The 14120-nt window shown below is 38.1% G+C and overlaps 1 protein-coding gene across 1 annotated transcript in view; it reads left to right on the top strand.

The window, feature by feature from the left end:
• The first annotated feature begins 104 nt into the window (after window positions 1-104).
• The window catches only part of FSHR (follicle stimulating hormone receptor), a 215129-nt gene continuing 201113 nt past the window's right edge, over window positions 105-14120 (top strand). Inside the window, exon 1 of the mRNA XM_006159008.1 lies at window positions 105-326. Within this exon, the coding sequence (XP_006159070.1) occupies window positions 175-326 (152 nt within the window). The 5' untranslated portion in view covers window positions 105-174. The remainder of the gene's footprint in view (window positions 327-14120) is intronic.

The following is a 14120-nucleotide window of genomic DNA, read 5'->3' as shown; positions in this document are numbered from 1 at the left end:
GAAGGGAAAAAAAAAAAAAAAAAAAAAAAAAAAAAAAAAAGCCCTTGGTAGGTCATGTGACACTGCCCATTCTCAAGACATCTCTTTTCATAAGGGCACTGTGCAGAGCCTCTGAAATCTGTGGAGGTTTTCTTTGCAAATGCAGGAAGAAAGCAGGTGGATGGAAAAATAAGCATGGCCTTGTTCCTGGTCTCTTTGCTGGCATTTCTGAGCTTGAGCTCAGGATGTCATCATCGGATCTGTCACTGCTCTAACAGGGTTTTCCTCTGCCAGGAGAGCAAGGTGACAGAGATACCCTCCGACCTCCCCAGAAATGCAGTTGAACTGTGAGTATCAGAGGGAATGGGAACAGCAGCATGGCTGGCATTTGTGCAGAGTACTATTATTATTTTCACATTGGGCTGATATCTACTGGGCTGGACTATTTCTGTCTTGGCAGAAGGCTCAAGTAAAACAAACTCCCCCATCCCAGTAATCTTGCCCACGGCTTTCCGAGGATCTTAAGTGAGAGTTATGTGCATTTGTCAGGGAAGGGGTGTGTGGAGACCCAATCCAAAGATAGAGTTTTAGTCTTTTCAACACATTTGCTTTTGGGTTCTATACTCTTCTGTGGAACCAGAAAAGTAAAACAAAGGCAAAGTAGATACTTAGGAGATGTAGAATGAGAGGCAGAAAAAGGGCTTTGATGTGCTCAGAAAACGCAATGTGTCTCCTGAGGACACCAAGGCAAGAATTGTTGAAGACACCAGCAAATAGTTTCTGAATGGAGATTCTGCTTCCTGGGGAAAAAAGGAGTTGGAGAAGAGGTGAAGGACTGAGAACAAAGGAGGAAGAAAGGAGGGGGAAATATAGGATAACCTTATGAGTGGTGAAATGTGATTCTCTCTTTAGATTTTTACTGAACTCTTTTAATAAAAAGTGGTTGGACTCGGGTTGAGCGAGAACTTAAACATCACCTCACTCTCTTCATTTTGCAAATTGGGCATCTGGTGTCCAAGAAGTAGAGAGAATTTCCTAAAACTCTCACAATGAGAGGCAGAGCCAAATCTAGAAACCAGGACTTTCTGCTCACGGTCTGCTGTTCCTTCCTCAAACTCTAGTGTCTGAGTGCATTAGAGCAACAGTGAGGCAGGGCTCTTTAACTCTCAGTGACTAATCCCTAGAGTGCTGGCAAGTTGTGATTCAAGATCTAAGATAGCCCTCAGTGTTTTATTCCAAGGATTTTAAACAGAAACTGCTACTATAGGTGGAGGATTGTTATAACCTTTATTCCCTCAAGCTCCTGATGTCTTTTATTGCAGAAGATGATCATTGTTTCCGTTAACAAACTGCCAAATCAACACTGAGATATGCTGGTGTTGTATGTCAGATTTTCACTCAGGGACAAATGGTTGCAGCATAGATGCTGCTTGCTACTTTCCACCCTTGAAATCTCAAGTCTTTAATTCTTATCCAGAGGCAGCTGCACAGGCAGGGAAAATAACAGGCCAGCTCTATGTTTTGACTATACAGTCTCAGATGAGACAGTTATCCCAGATTATGCTGAAGAATGTGCCTATGCTCAAAGATTGTCTGGTTCGTTATGTCATTATAAACACAGGAGGAAGCCAATGAAGCTGAGCTTCTGTAAGAAGTCATTTGCTCCTAAGTGACTTTGAATCATTACTTAACCCCTTCCAAGCCTCAGATTCTTCACTTCTACAATGTTAATACAACCTGCTTTGTTGAATTGTTAATACTACTCCCAATCTCTACCTTTCTCAGACCTATTCCACTTCTTCCAATGCTTCCCTGTGGGCCAAGCAGTGGCATTCAGGTGCAAAAGCAGACAGCCCCTAACAAAGTTTAATTTTACGGTGATGCGCATCTACCCTCCCAAACTCTCTTCTGTAATACATTAGGCTGTCTACTTTCTAAAATCATATTTGGCTGTCCGCTCTTAAAGTATATCAGAAGTGAGGCTTCTTTTGCATTCTGCATAGAAAACATAGGCCAAAAAAAGGGAAGAGAGTGAAGATAAAGTAAAAAAGAGAAAGAAGGAAAGGAGGAAGGGAGGAACACAGGAATAGAGGAAGGGAAGAAGGGAGGAAAGAAGAGAGAGCGAGAAGAAAGGAAGGAAGAAGAGAGAGGGAAGTATATCTACTCCCATACCCCAACCCCCCAAGAAGTGTATGTGTATAAATTAGAGTAGGAGGAGCAAGTCATACTCAAGTGTAAATGACCAAAACATGTCTCTGTCTAAGAGTATTTAGCAACTGAGGAAAGAGAGCATGAGGTATTGAGACATTCTGGAGAGAAATTTACGTGGAGAGTGTTTTGGACACAGTGCCACTGTGTCACTCTCACAACATAGGCTGACTCTGCGTCAACCCCTTACTTAGGTGTATGTAGGACAAAGTGGCATACAACTCTAAGGGAAAAGAAAGTGCTTATGAGTTATTGGCACTTCCTTTCATTTTAAGAATGACTATAGCTGTTTGAGAGCTTTGAGGAGGAAGGGAATTCTCTCGAATACCTAATTTTGAGAATATTATTTTCTCTGCATGCTCATTGGCAGGGCTTGTGTTGGTGCATGCAAGAGTTCAACTTTGCAATCTTCTTGGCAAGGTGTATTGATGAAAAGAAAAAAATAATATGCTTTGACTGTTACATTGAAAAAGAAAATATAATTTGAGGGTTGTTTTTAGTTCAGTGTATTGATCACTGAAGAGCCAAGTGAAAAATGAATAAATAAATAAATAAAATGCCAAGTGAACTAGAACTCAGACATCTCTGAGAAGGAAAGAATGATGGTATTTATTTTTGTTTCCTTAAAGGGATTGGATGAAGGTAGTCTGGAACACTGGCAGAAGAGTGGTGAAATGGCCTGTCCCACTGACTATTTCTAATACACTTTACAGTCTTCCAAGTGTAGGTATTGGCTTTAATGATCACCACACTAGGATTAGGAGGATGGAAAAGTGGGACTTCATTGACTACAGTTGCTTAACTCACAAAATACCAAAGCTTAATCATTACTCAGGTTTCCCTGAGGACAGACAACTCCTATGTTTCGCCATGTACATTTGTGTACTATCATTCCATTTCATTTCAAATATCTGCTGGCTATTGCCACAGTTAGCTAATTCCCTAAGATCTGCACATGCCAAGATTAACACCAAAGAACACAGAAGCACCATACGGGCAGGTAGATTCTACTTACTAAGGGGTCCCATCTATTTGCTTTCTGTTTTATACATACTACTTCATTAAAATGGATCGACAGAACTACAAGTTTGGTATTACTACTCTGTTTTGCAAATGATGTGAACTGAAGCAGAGGAAAGTTGAATAACTCAAGCAGAGGCACCTCTATAACTCCTGGGTTGTAGAGTTGGGATCCAAAATACCATCTGTGTTATGCCTCTGCTGCATGTTGTTTACAATGAATGTCTTCTGACTCCTTTCCTTTTTACATTTGTGAGGGGAAAAAAAGTTGTCCTTCAGAATTAGAACTAGAGATAATTTTATGAGTCAGTCTCATTGCAGCACTCAGCTCCATCACAGTAGCAGGAGAGTGGCCATAGCCTATGAGTGGATGAGAACAAACATGTTCTTATAAACTTTATATATAGACCCTAAAATCTGAATTTCAGATAATTTTTACATCATAGTAAGTATATATTTTTTATCAGGGCCAGCAGGTGATGTGGTGGTTAAGGTGTTGGACTTCCACATAGCTGACCATGGTTCAAATCCCATACCTGGCAGCTTGCTTTCTCTCTGTCTGTCTCTGTCGCTCTTTTGTCAAATTGAAGAAAAATAATGAATAAATAAAATTAAATAAATAATTCTTTTTTTAAAAAGTATATATATTTCAATTTCTTCAACCATGTAAAAATTTTTACCTTATGGGCCTTAGAAAAACACAGAGTAAGCCAGATTTGGCCTGTAGGCTATATTGGGTTACAGGAAAAGTCATGACTTTTTTCTGTTTCTGTGCAAAAATGTGTCATGACTTTTATGACACCCCAATATATTGCCCACTTGTTATTTATACTATAGGTGAGATAGTAGGTTAATTATGACTGCTTAACTAGGATTGAGGTACCTAAGATAATATGGCACTATAGAGAAAGTCTTAAACTAGGTAAGCAGGATCAAAAACAGGGGCACTTTGAGATAGTATTTATAGTTCAGTTTTTAACTGATTCTGACAAATCAGAGATGATAGAGTATCGCGTCTAGAGTCTGAGAGACCTGAGTTTAATTCCTGACTATAACATTAAATTTTAGCTCTATCATCTTGGGCTCTTGATTGTACAATGCAAATTGCAATATGTGCTTAATTCAAAGAGTTTCCATGAGATTTAAATGAGCCAACGTAGGTAAAACATTTAGCACAATGTCTGTATATATTTCAATTTCTTCAACAATGTAAAAATTTTTACCTTATGGGCCTTAGAAAAACACAGAGTAAGCCAGATTTGGCCTGTAGGCTATATTGGGTTACAGGAAAAGTCATGACTTTTTTCTGTTTCTGTGCAAAAATGTGTCATGACTTTTATGACACCCCAATATATTGCCCACTTGTTATTTATACTATAGGTGAGATAGTAGGTTAATTATGACTGCTTAACTAGGATTGAGGTACCTAAGATAATATGGCACTATAGAGAAAGTCTTAAACTAGGTAAGCAGGATCAAAAACAGGGGCACTTTGAGATAGTATTTATAGTTCAGTTTTTAACTGATTCTGACAAATCAGAGATGATAGAGTATCGCGTCTAGAGTCTGAGAGACCTGAGTTTAATTCCTGACTATAACATTAAATTTTAGCTCTATCATCTTGGGCTCTTGATTGTACAATGCAAATTGCAATATGTGCTTAATTCAAAGAGTTTCCATGAGATTTAAATGAGCCAACGTAGGTAAAACATTTAGCACAATGTCTGTCATGGCCTTGTTATTGTTGATGATAATGATATATTGTTCTCATCTTCAGAATATTAGGCAAAAACCATTTACTACAAAGGGTCTTCATGAGGACCGAATCAGTCAAGAGGCATGCTTTGTAAAATGGATATAAAAAATCTTTATAAATCCAAGATAGTTCATAATTTCTCACTTGTTCATGAATAATCTCCTCCCAATGGCTATAGCATTGAATCTTCATTCGCTTAAATTTCTGAGCAAAGAAAAAAAAAATCCATTCCTTAAGGTTGTCAATATTTGCTGAGAACTCAGAGAACATGTTCATTCTGTCAGTCAAAGAAATTTTTATTTCTTGCTTATCCCAGAAACTCAACCTCACCTAGAGGCAGTGAATCTACAGAGGTTCCTTTGATCTTGTTTTATTCTTTCTAAATTAGAATTCCTAAAGAGAGGAAGGGACTCGCTCTAAATGTGACATTTTAATACTAAGAAATAACATGGAAAAAAACATCTTTTATTTCACCAGGGTCAGATGGCCTCATACTAAAGGAGATAAGGATCCATTGATGGTCATTCTTGGGTTAGAAAGACCTACACTGGCTATTACAATGAACATTATCCTCATAGCAAATTCCCTATCTCACTGCAATCTTATTTGACTAGTACTTACTTCTAATTATCTAATGATTTTCCCCTTATTTTCTTTCTCTGTCTCATATTCCTTAATTTATTGTCTTCATTTAGATGATTCTTTATATCCCTAACCATAAATTATTATTTAGTGGTTTAAAGTAAGCCTAAGCTAGTATTTTCTTTGTAGATCCTTAGTTCTGAAGGATGTATCAGTGTTGTGTGTGTGTGTGAAAAGAGGAGCCTTACCATGCTAAGTTCTGTGAGCTCCAAGACCAAAATAGCTTTTTAATGTTTGCAAACATATTTAATTGTGGAAACCTTTTCATAAGAGCATTTTGCAAATTAAATTCCACAAAACACACTTTGGGAAAGGCTGGTCTATCCAACCCCAGCTGTCAGAACAAATCCTTTATAAAGCTCATACTTCCTGACTTCTAAGTCAGTGTTCAATAACAGCTAGAGAAAACCCTGGGCACACATCCACATGGGACTTGTGCGATTTTTAAGCTGCCAGATCCGGGACTCAAACCAAGGAGTCAGCTATGTGGGATCCTGTGCCTTAACCGCCACATCACCTGCAAGACCTGGAAAGCAGCTATTTTAAAATGTGCTGTGCTCTCATGAAAGAGATGGTTCTGAGGTATGCCTTGACATAACCAGGGTTACTTGTTCTGAGGTAAAGAAAGAGAAAACAAGGGATTAAGAAATTATTAAAACCACTCATCATTTTCTCATTTGTTAATCATTTAATTCTCTTCATCATGTCAATTTCAAGCTTTTCTGGTAACCAATGTCTAATCAGTTTGAAAACTTCATACTGCTGCTAACAATGATTCTTTTCATTCATCTTGCTTAGACCCTAACCATCTAAAGCCTATATTATATAACTACTTTCTAATTTCTCACCTTCTCTCCAAATCCCTTTTTTCTCCAAACCAGCCTGTATACCATCATTACATTTTCTCCATAAAACACCACTGCTACCATTTTATGATTCTCCGGTTCAAAATCATTCACTAGTTCACCTTTCTGACTTTACTTCTCACCATCTCCAACAGAAGCCTTCTTCACAAGGCTGATATGAACATGCTCTCCAGCACAGTTTGTGCATTTCTTCCTCTCTGTGTTTTTAGGTCATGTTCCTTGTTTGTACTGTCCTCGGATTCTTCTTTATCTCTTGAAATCCAACCTACTTCTCATGATCTCGTTCAAAGGTTGCCTCTTCCATGAAGTCCACTCAATCTTTATTCAATCTTGCCTTTCCCAGTGAAGTTTATTTTCACCTAATCTTGTTTTGCATTTAATTTTTCACATATGCCTTATTTCTTTAACTGTAGTGAAAATTTCCTTCATGCTCCTTATTGTGCCTAGTTCAATGCAATGTACATTTTGGGCTCTCAATTATGTATGGGAGAAATGATTCAATAAATCAGGGGGAATTACATCTGTTTATTTGCTCTGCTCCTTAGTATTGAAGAAAAGATTCTTATAAAAGATGATTATTGCTCTTTCCTGCAGTGAACTACTATATAATTTGATAGTTCTCTTGTTTTCCTTTCTTTTTTATGTGTTTGTTTTAAGAAAATGCCTGTATGTCATTCCAGAATCCATTAATTTATTCAGAAAGAGAGATTTATAGACCCTAAATGAATTCTCTTAAGTTAAAAAGTTGAATATTCTATACTCCAGTCACATCACACAATTCTCTTGATTTAAGTAATAATGTTTTCTTCTCTGTACCTAACAAGAATATTGAGAGGATGAATGAAATTGCCTAAATAAAACCACTTTAAACCAGACAGAAATGCTCAAAGAAATATAATTTTGTCGATTAAGGTCAAGTCTCAAACCCCGAATATTAGGTTTGCTATGTTTCCCAGATACACTTTGATTGTTGTAGTTCTGTCTGGTTATCAAAACCAAGCAACCCGCTGTGCAGATTGCCCTGGGTGCCCATGTCCAGAGACTCCTATTTCCTTGTTTAGATACATCTTTGAAAGAAACAAACAGCACAGTGTTCACACTAATGCATACACAATCCTTTCTCTCAATACAAAATCCTGCACCTACGCTAGTGAGAAATGATATGGTTATGTTCAACATTTGGAATTTAATTGGGCTGGGGAAAAGGGAGGTATATATTCCCTGCAGAGGAATCAGAAAAATAACTAAAGGAACAGCTATAGAATGTAATACCTTGAAAGAGAAAAGTGGAAATTACATCGTAGGAAAAGACTCCTTTAAAGTAGAAGATGAACTCTACCCTGAGAATTGACTAAGAGCTATAATTTACAGAGTGATTATCAGCAATTGAAGAGTAGGGGTTTGATAGCACAGAACTGCACTTGCTTGGTGATAATAAAATTCCCTTGTTTACCTAAAGGTGCATACTGTCCTTCCTCACCCAAGTCCTCTGCCAAAGAAGCCTAAGCTTCAGAAGCAGAATATCTTGGCCAGCAAAGAGAAAATTCAATTAACTCTTGATTATCCTTCTCCATAGTCACTAATTGGGTTATCTAGTCACTGGGGTTGATTGGACTATACTTTTTTTAAGTTGTTAGATTTAGACTCTCCAATATAGCTTTATTTAGACTAGATTCTAGCTTATATATCCCACAAGGTCAGCTTGGAAGTGTATAATTATTTTTAATTGCCTGCGATCTGATTATAATGAGATTTGGATGTTTGTTCTTAATCTGACCTCCCCCTGAAGTCTCTAAGAACATGTTTTGTATTTCTGATCTGAACATGCCATTACCTTGTCCTTTCATATGGAATATGCTGGGTGATCTGAAAATCTTCAAGGGATATACAAAAAAAAAAAAAAAAGAAATGCGTAAAGCAATGAAACCCTTGCCATAGACTTGAACTCAATTACATTTTTAGTATCAGGACTGGCTTGATTCCATTCCATTTTATCTCTTCTCTCAGACTTTATCCAGCAAGAGCCAATATAGAGCCATCACAGAATCCAGTGTCAGAAATTGTGAAAAATTTATAGCATGAGCCAGCTTTATATATCCCTAATCCCAAGCTTGATGAAAACCTCCAAAAACTAAGAGACCCCCCAAATTTAAGAAAGTTTCAGTGAAACAGAAAAATCAGCTAATTAAGGATATCAGAGAAAGATTAAATAAAAGAGGGCATCAGAGAGAAAACTCATTTGTAGATTAATGAAAGGGTGTGATAAAATAATGGGTAGAGTCTTTCCACTCTCAACAGCTTCAATTTTACAAATATTTTCAGGCATCAAAATTCCCAAAACCAATACACATTTTCTAGGCCTCAGATTCTAGCAGCTGTATAGTTCCTAAGCTTTTCCAAGCTCAGTTGTGAGATTTTGAGGGTGAGGGTATTCCCTTTGGGCAATTCTGTTATTTTGAAATGCAGCATGGGAAAGCTCCACATAAACACCTCTCTCTATCATTATTAAAACTTAGTAAGGGCTTCTAAATAAAGAATTTGTTAGGAGCCCAAGCTCCAACAATTATTTTATAATCAAATAAACAATGGCTGACAGGTCACTGAGCACTGCATCCTTCCAGAATCCTCTTAGAATATGAAGGGCATGAGAAGAATTTTAAAAAAAGGACCCTCATATGAAGGGCCAACCCTTCTACAATAGACTGTTAGAAGTGACTTTACTTTGAAATATTCTATGCCTTCTAAGAAAACTACAAAAGTTTCGTTTAGAAGACAGTACTGTACCCTTAGAAGATAGTGTTCCTTCTATTTGTACTTTCTTCATCATCTCTCTTAACCTTCATCCTCTACCCTCCAAGATCCTTCCTCTGAGCTCTTGCTCTGGTTTAATTCCTCCATGGGCTCAACTGCCCAAGTGCAGGACAAAACTTCAAAATCACAAGTTTGACATATTTTGACCTGTCTATCTCCTCTTTCATCTCTCATCCTCTCAACCCTTCACTTTATATACTATTTTCTATTCCCCAGCTCCCAAATGTCTTACATTCTCCTATCCAAATTACTATTATTTTCTCCAACCTGAAATACACTCTGCTACACCAGTATTATTTAACTCTGAGACCAAAGTAAAGATCTTCATTTTTCATGAGGTTTTCCTTCAACAGCAAATATTTATTGATTATTTATGTGCAAGACCCTATAGTTAGCATTTGGGAGAAAACAATCAATAGGAGAAGGAAAGATCCCTGCTCTCATGGAGTTGCTATAACAGGACAATATCCAATGAACAATGACAATAATGTCTTTCCTTACTCTTACTCACAGCAATCAAAATCTCCCTCAGAATCCAGAATAATCATTGTCAAAACTACTAATTTGACAATGCATATTGCTCTGCACAATCTGATGTCAGAGACTGTAAGCGCTCACCACCAATGCCTAGTAGAAGCCAATGAGACCATGTCTGCGCCTAAGGTCAGATAAAGTTTACAAGAAGACAAGCATCCGTCCTATTGAGGTTTGCCTTTCTGACCACCCTAGGACTGATTTCAGGAGCTGAGCAGGGCCACATATAAAATACTCCATAGTTTAAAAGGCTAACAAATCTTTGCTGTATTTTACAAGGAGAGCATAGGCCTGAAGTAAAGTAAAACAACAGAGAAATGCCAACAAATTCATCATAAGATTAACTGAGAGACATCCATATATTCAAGTTTGAGTAGACATTTTCAAATTGTGAAAATAAAAAAGACTGGATCCTTTGAATGTGTATAAAGGAGGTTGACACAAGGACTAGCAGATGGCATAATGGCGAAGTCACTGGACTCCCCTGAAGTTGACCGTGGTTCAGTCGTGGACTCAACAACTTAAAATTCAAACCGGGCACGTGTGCATGCATCCCCAAGATCCCAAGAGGAGAATGAAAGAGAAAAAATTGAGGTGTGGCCAACTCCCCAGGGATGATTTCTCAATCTCTGTCTCTCTGGCAAGTACATGTGCCCTATAGCAAAAACCTCTCTCTCTCTCTCTCTCTTTCCTCTTCTTTTCTTTTCTTTTTTTTTTTTTTTTTTTTTTTTTTGAGAGGTTTTTGCTATAGGGTGCGTGTGCTTGCCAGAGAGACAGAAAGCGAGAAATCACCCCCCAGGGAGTGAGAAATCACCCCCCAGGGGGGATGGCCACACTGCAATCCCCTCTCTTCCATTCTCTTCTTGGGATCTTGGGCACACACGCACATGCACCTGGTGTCAGTTCAAGCCACCAGGTCTAGGTCTCAAATCGAGGTCAACTACATGGGAGTCCAGCAACATAGCCATTACACTAACTGTTGGTCCCGCAAAAATCTCTCTTAAAAAAAAAAATGAGGTTGACACAAAAGGCGACGAGGGAAACAGGCTGGGCTATTTTCTTTTCCAACCTCATAATTTTTCCTAAAGATGTTTGTGTTCATGAATGCTATTATGTGTCTGTTGGATAAAGTTTACCTGAATGGACTATGTACACCATCTTCTCCTCCAAAACAATTGGGTATATTCTTTGAAATCTGGTAATGATACAGAGCTAGCCCTAAGGAAGTCTGCACCCCCCCCCCCAAAATGACATGCCTTAAAAATGTTGGCTTTGACATAATAGGAATACTAACAAGAAGAATACTGAATGATCTTAAACTTAGAAGTAATTTCCCTTTTTTCTAAATTTCAGACTATTTTATTAAATTTTAATTAGAAAAACAAATTAAACACAAAAGAATGATCACTCTTTTTCAAGAATTATTTTATTTAACTTTATTTTGTTTATTTACTTATTTTTTTCTTAATTTGACCAGAAGGGGACAGGGGTGAGGGGTAGTGAGAAAGCTACCAGGTCTGGGACTGTGTTCAGCCATGTGGGAGTCCAGTGCCCTTAACTACCATGACCCCTGCCAAGAATAATTACTTTTTTTTGGGGGGGGGGGTTGCTATAGGGCACATGCACTCACTAGAAAGACAGAGATGGACAGAAAGTGAGAAATCACCCACCAGGGGGGATGGCCATGCCACAATCCCTTCTCCTCCATTCTCCTCTCGGGATCTAGGGCATGCATGCACACACGCCCAGTGTGAGTTTAAGCCATGGAATCCAGGACTCGAACCACAGTCGACTACATGGGAGTCCAGTGACATAGCTATTATGCCAACTGCTGGCCCCAAGAATGATTACTCTTGATCATCAGACCATAACCTAGGTAGCCTCTAACCCACTGTCACTGCATATGCAACCACAGCTAATTTCTAGTCAGCACAGTAGGAGAAGAAATGCCATCGAAGTAGTGTTTGTTTAGTACAAGCAGTATAGCATTTCTGTAAGTTAATATATGAGGGAGGAGACAGGAAAAAATGCAAAAAAAAAAAAATGCTTTTACCACAGTTAGAAAAACAAACTGGGAAGGTAATGAAAGAAAATATGAGAATTATGATGAACAGCAGAGAGGTCATCTGGAATCCTCCATAAAGTAGCAAACTTGCTTATCTTGCCCCAGATTGTGAGAAACTGCTGAGCTCCTTCAATAAGAACACACAGTCTTGGAATGGTATCTAATTTCCCCAAACAAATACTAGAGACAAGAGTAAAGAGAACAAACAGTTACGATAGTTAGATAGGAGAGTTAAAAAGTAGCTGTGGACACAGCTCTCTCGTGCAAGATTTGGGAGAAAGAAGTACAATAGCAACTAAAGCTACCAGAACCTTGGGAAGAGAAAGAGCTAGGCCATTTGGTGGAGGAATCACCACTTTGCTATCTTTAAGCCTTGAATCTTCTGATGGTCAAATTCCCTGGAGAAGATTCTTTCAAACGTTTACCTGGAGCATGAAACCTAAATACCAACATAGCTAGGAAAAGGGCTGTGGGTCTCAGCATCCAGCAGTCCTAAGTGGTACCCAGCACCGTCCAGTCCAGAGGACTTCTCTCTAAATTATAAGTCTTTGGTAGGTAGGAGTGCTTGTCTGACTGCTTTAAGTAGGAAGTCTGACTCTCTTAAACAAACTTTTCACCAATTGATTTATCCATTTCACTCTATTTTCATCCCCTGTCCCACTCCCAGAGATGGCCAATGGCTCCAGTTCTGGGTGTTTGAGGAATTGTGCAATGCAAATCACAGAATTCCATTTTCTAGAGTCTGCCAAGTTAACACATCTCAAACTCTAATGTGCATGCATATCAGAGGAATATTTTGTGAAAAATGCAGATTCTGATTCAGTAACTTTGTGGTGGGTCCTGATGATCCTAAGAGATGCTGGCAGTACTAATTCCAGAACCATATTCATCCATGTTCTTTAAAATCCTAAAATTTTGTTGCTCTTGTTCCTGTCTTTGACTTTATATCTTTAAAAAAGAAATTCCCTTACTATCTTCTCCATGCAGTTTCAAGATGAAGCAATGAGTTACTTGTTCAATACACCACCTCTACTCAGGAATACCCATTCATTATTCAACCAGCTCAATTTAGCTCTGTCTTCATGGTTCCACTGAAAATTCTTTCACAAGTAACAGTAAACTCTTCATTTTCAGTATGTTTTATACTATGATTATATTATTTTTTCAAATAAAATGTGAGGGTCAGACAATGTCTCAGCAGTAACACAACATGGAAGGGTCCTAAGTTTATGTTCTGGGGCTTCCTTGTACATATATGGCATGTGTGCATGCCCATGATCCAGGCTGGCTGAAGCTGAAGGTAGATCACTATGTGAAGACCCTCGTGTTTCCTATTTCTCTCTACATATCTCTATAATTTTCATTGTCTCTCTCTGTCTCTGTCTCATGGAAGGAATAAACCTTAAATAAAGCAAAAATAAAAGCATAGATACTAGAAAAATGAATGTCTCAGTCAGATTCAGTGGCCAGTTCTCTGAGCGATCACCTGCCTGATTGAAACATTTTCCTGTTTTCCGTGACACCATGCCAGCTTCTCTCTCACATCTCAGGCAAACCTCAGTCTTTTCTGCTGCATTCTCTCCTACCACCCAGCTGTATCCTGGACCCTTTTCTCTTATGTATATCTACTCTGTGGTGATCTCATCCAGCTCCATGGTTTTTGTTTTGTTTTGTTTTGTTTTTAACCTAAATTGTTTTTATTATTTTTATTTTTTTATTTCATTATCTTTTACACATTCGATCACATTATCATTTGTCTTACAAAATGGATATTTCAACAGGTGAACATTTCTTCCTAGTACAGTTGATAAAACTACAAAATATCTTCAACAGATAATACCACATTTCTTTGTGCCATTAATCCTTTGCCTCCCTATTTTTCTTCTAAATGTCCTTCCTCAGACTCTCCTCTTTCACACACACCATATCTGGTATTTACGCCTATATACTGTATTTCTATATGCTTTAGTCAATTAGTTTCAGCCATACAGTGCGGACACTCGGTATATATTAAGTGGGGACATACAGTGCCTCTCCATAGCCTGGCTTGCTTCACTCAGCAGTAAATCTCCCATATTCATCCACTTCCTGTCAAAAGCCAGGGTTTTGTTGTTTTTTTATGGCTGAATAGTATCCCATTGAGTATATGTACCACAGTTTTTCTATCCATTCATCTGTTCGTGGGCATTTGGGTTGTTTCCATAAATTAGCAATTGTGAATAGTGCTGCAATAAACATC

The sequence above is a fragment of the Tupaia chinensis genome, unplaced genomic scaffold, assembly GCF_000334495.1.
Source record: "Tupaia chinensis unplaced genomic scaffold, TupChi_1.0 Scaffold000622_1, whole genome shotgun sequence".
Lineage (NCBI taxonomy): Eukaryota > Metazoa > Chordata > Mammalia > Scandentia > Tupaiidae > Tupaia > Tupaia belangeri.
Note: the sequence above shows the minus strand (reverse complement) of the source record. Positions and strands in the feature narration are given on the sequence as shown.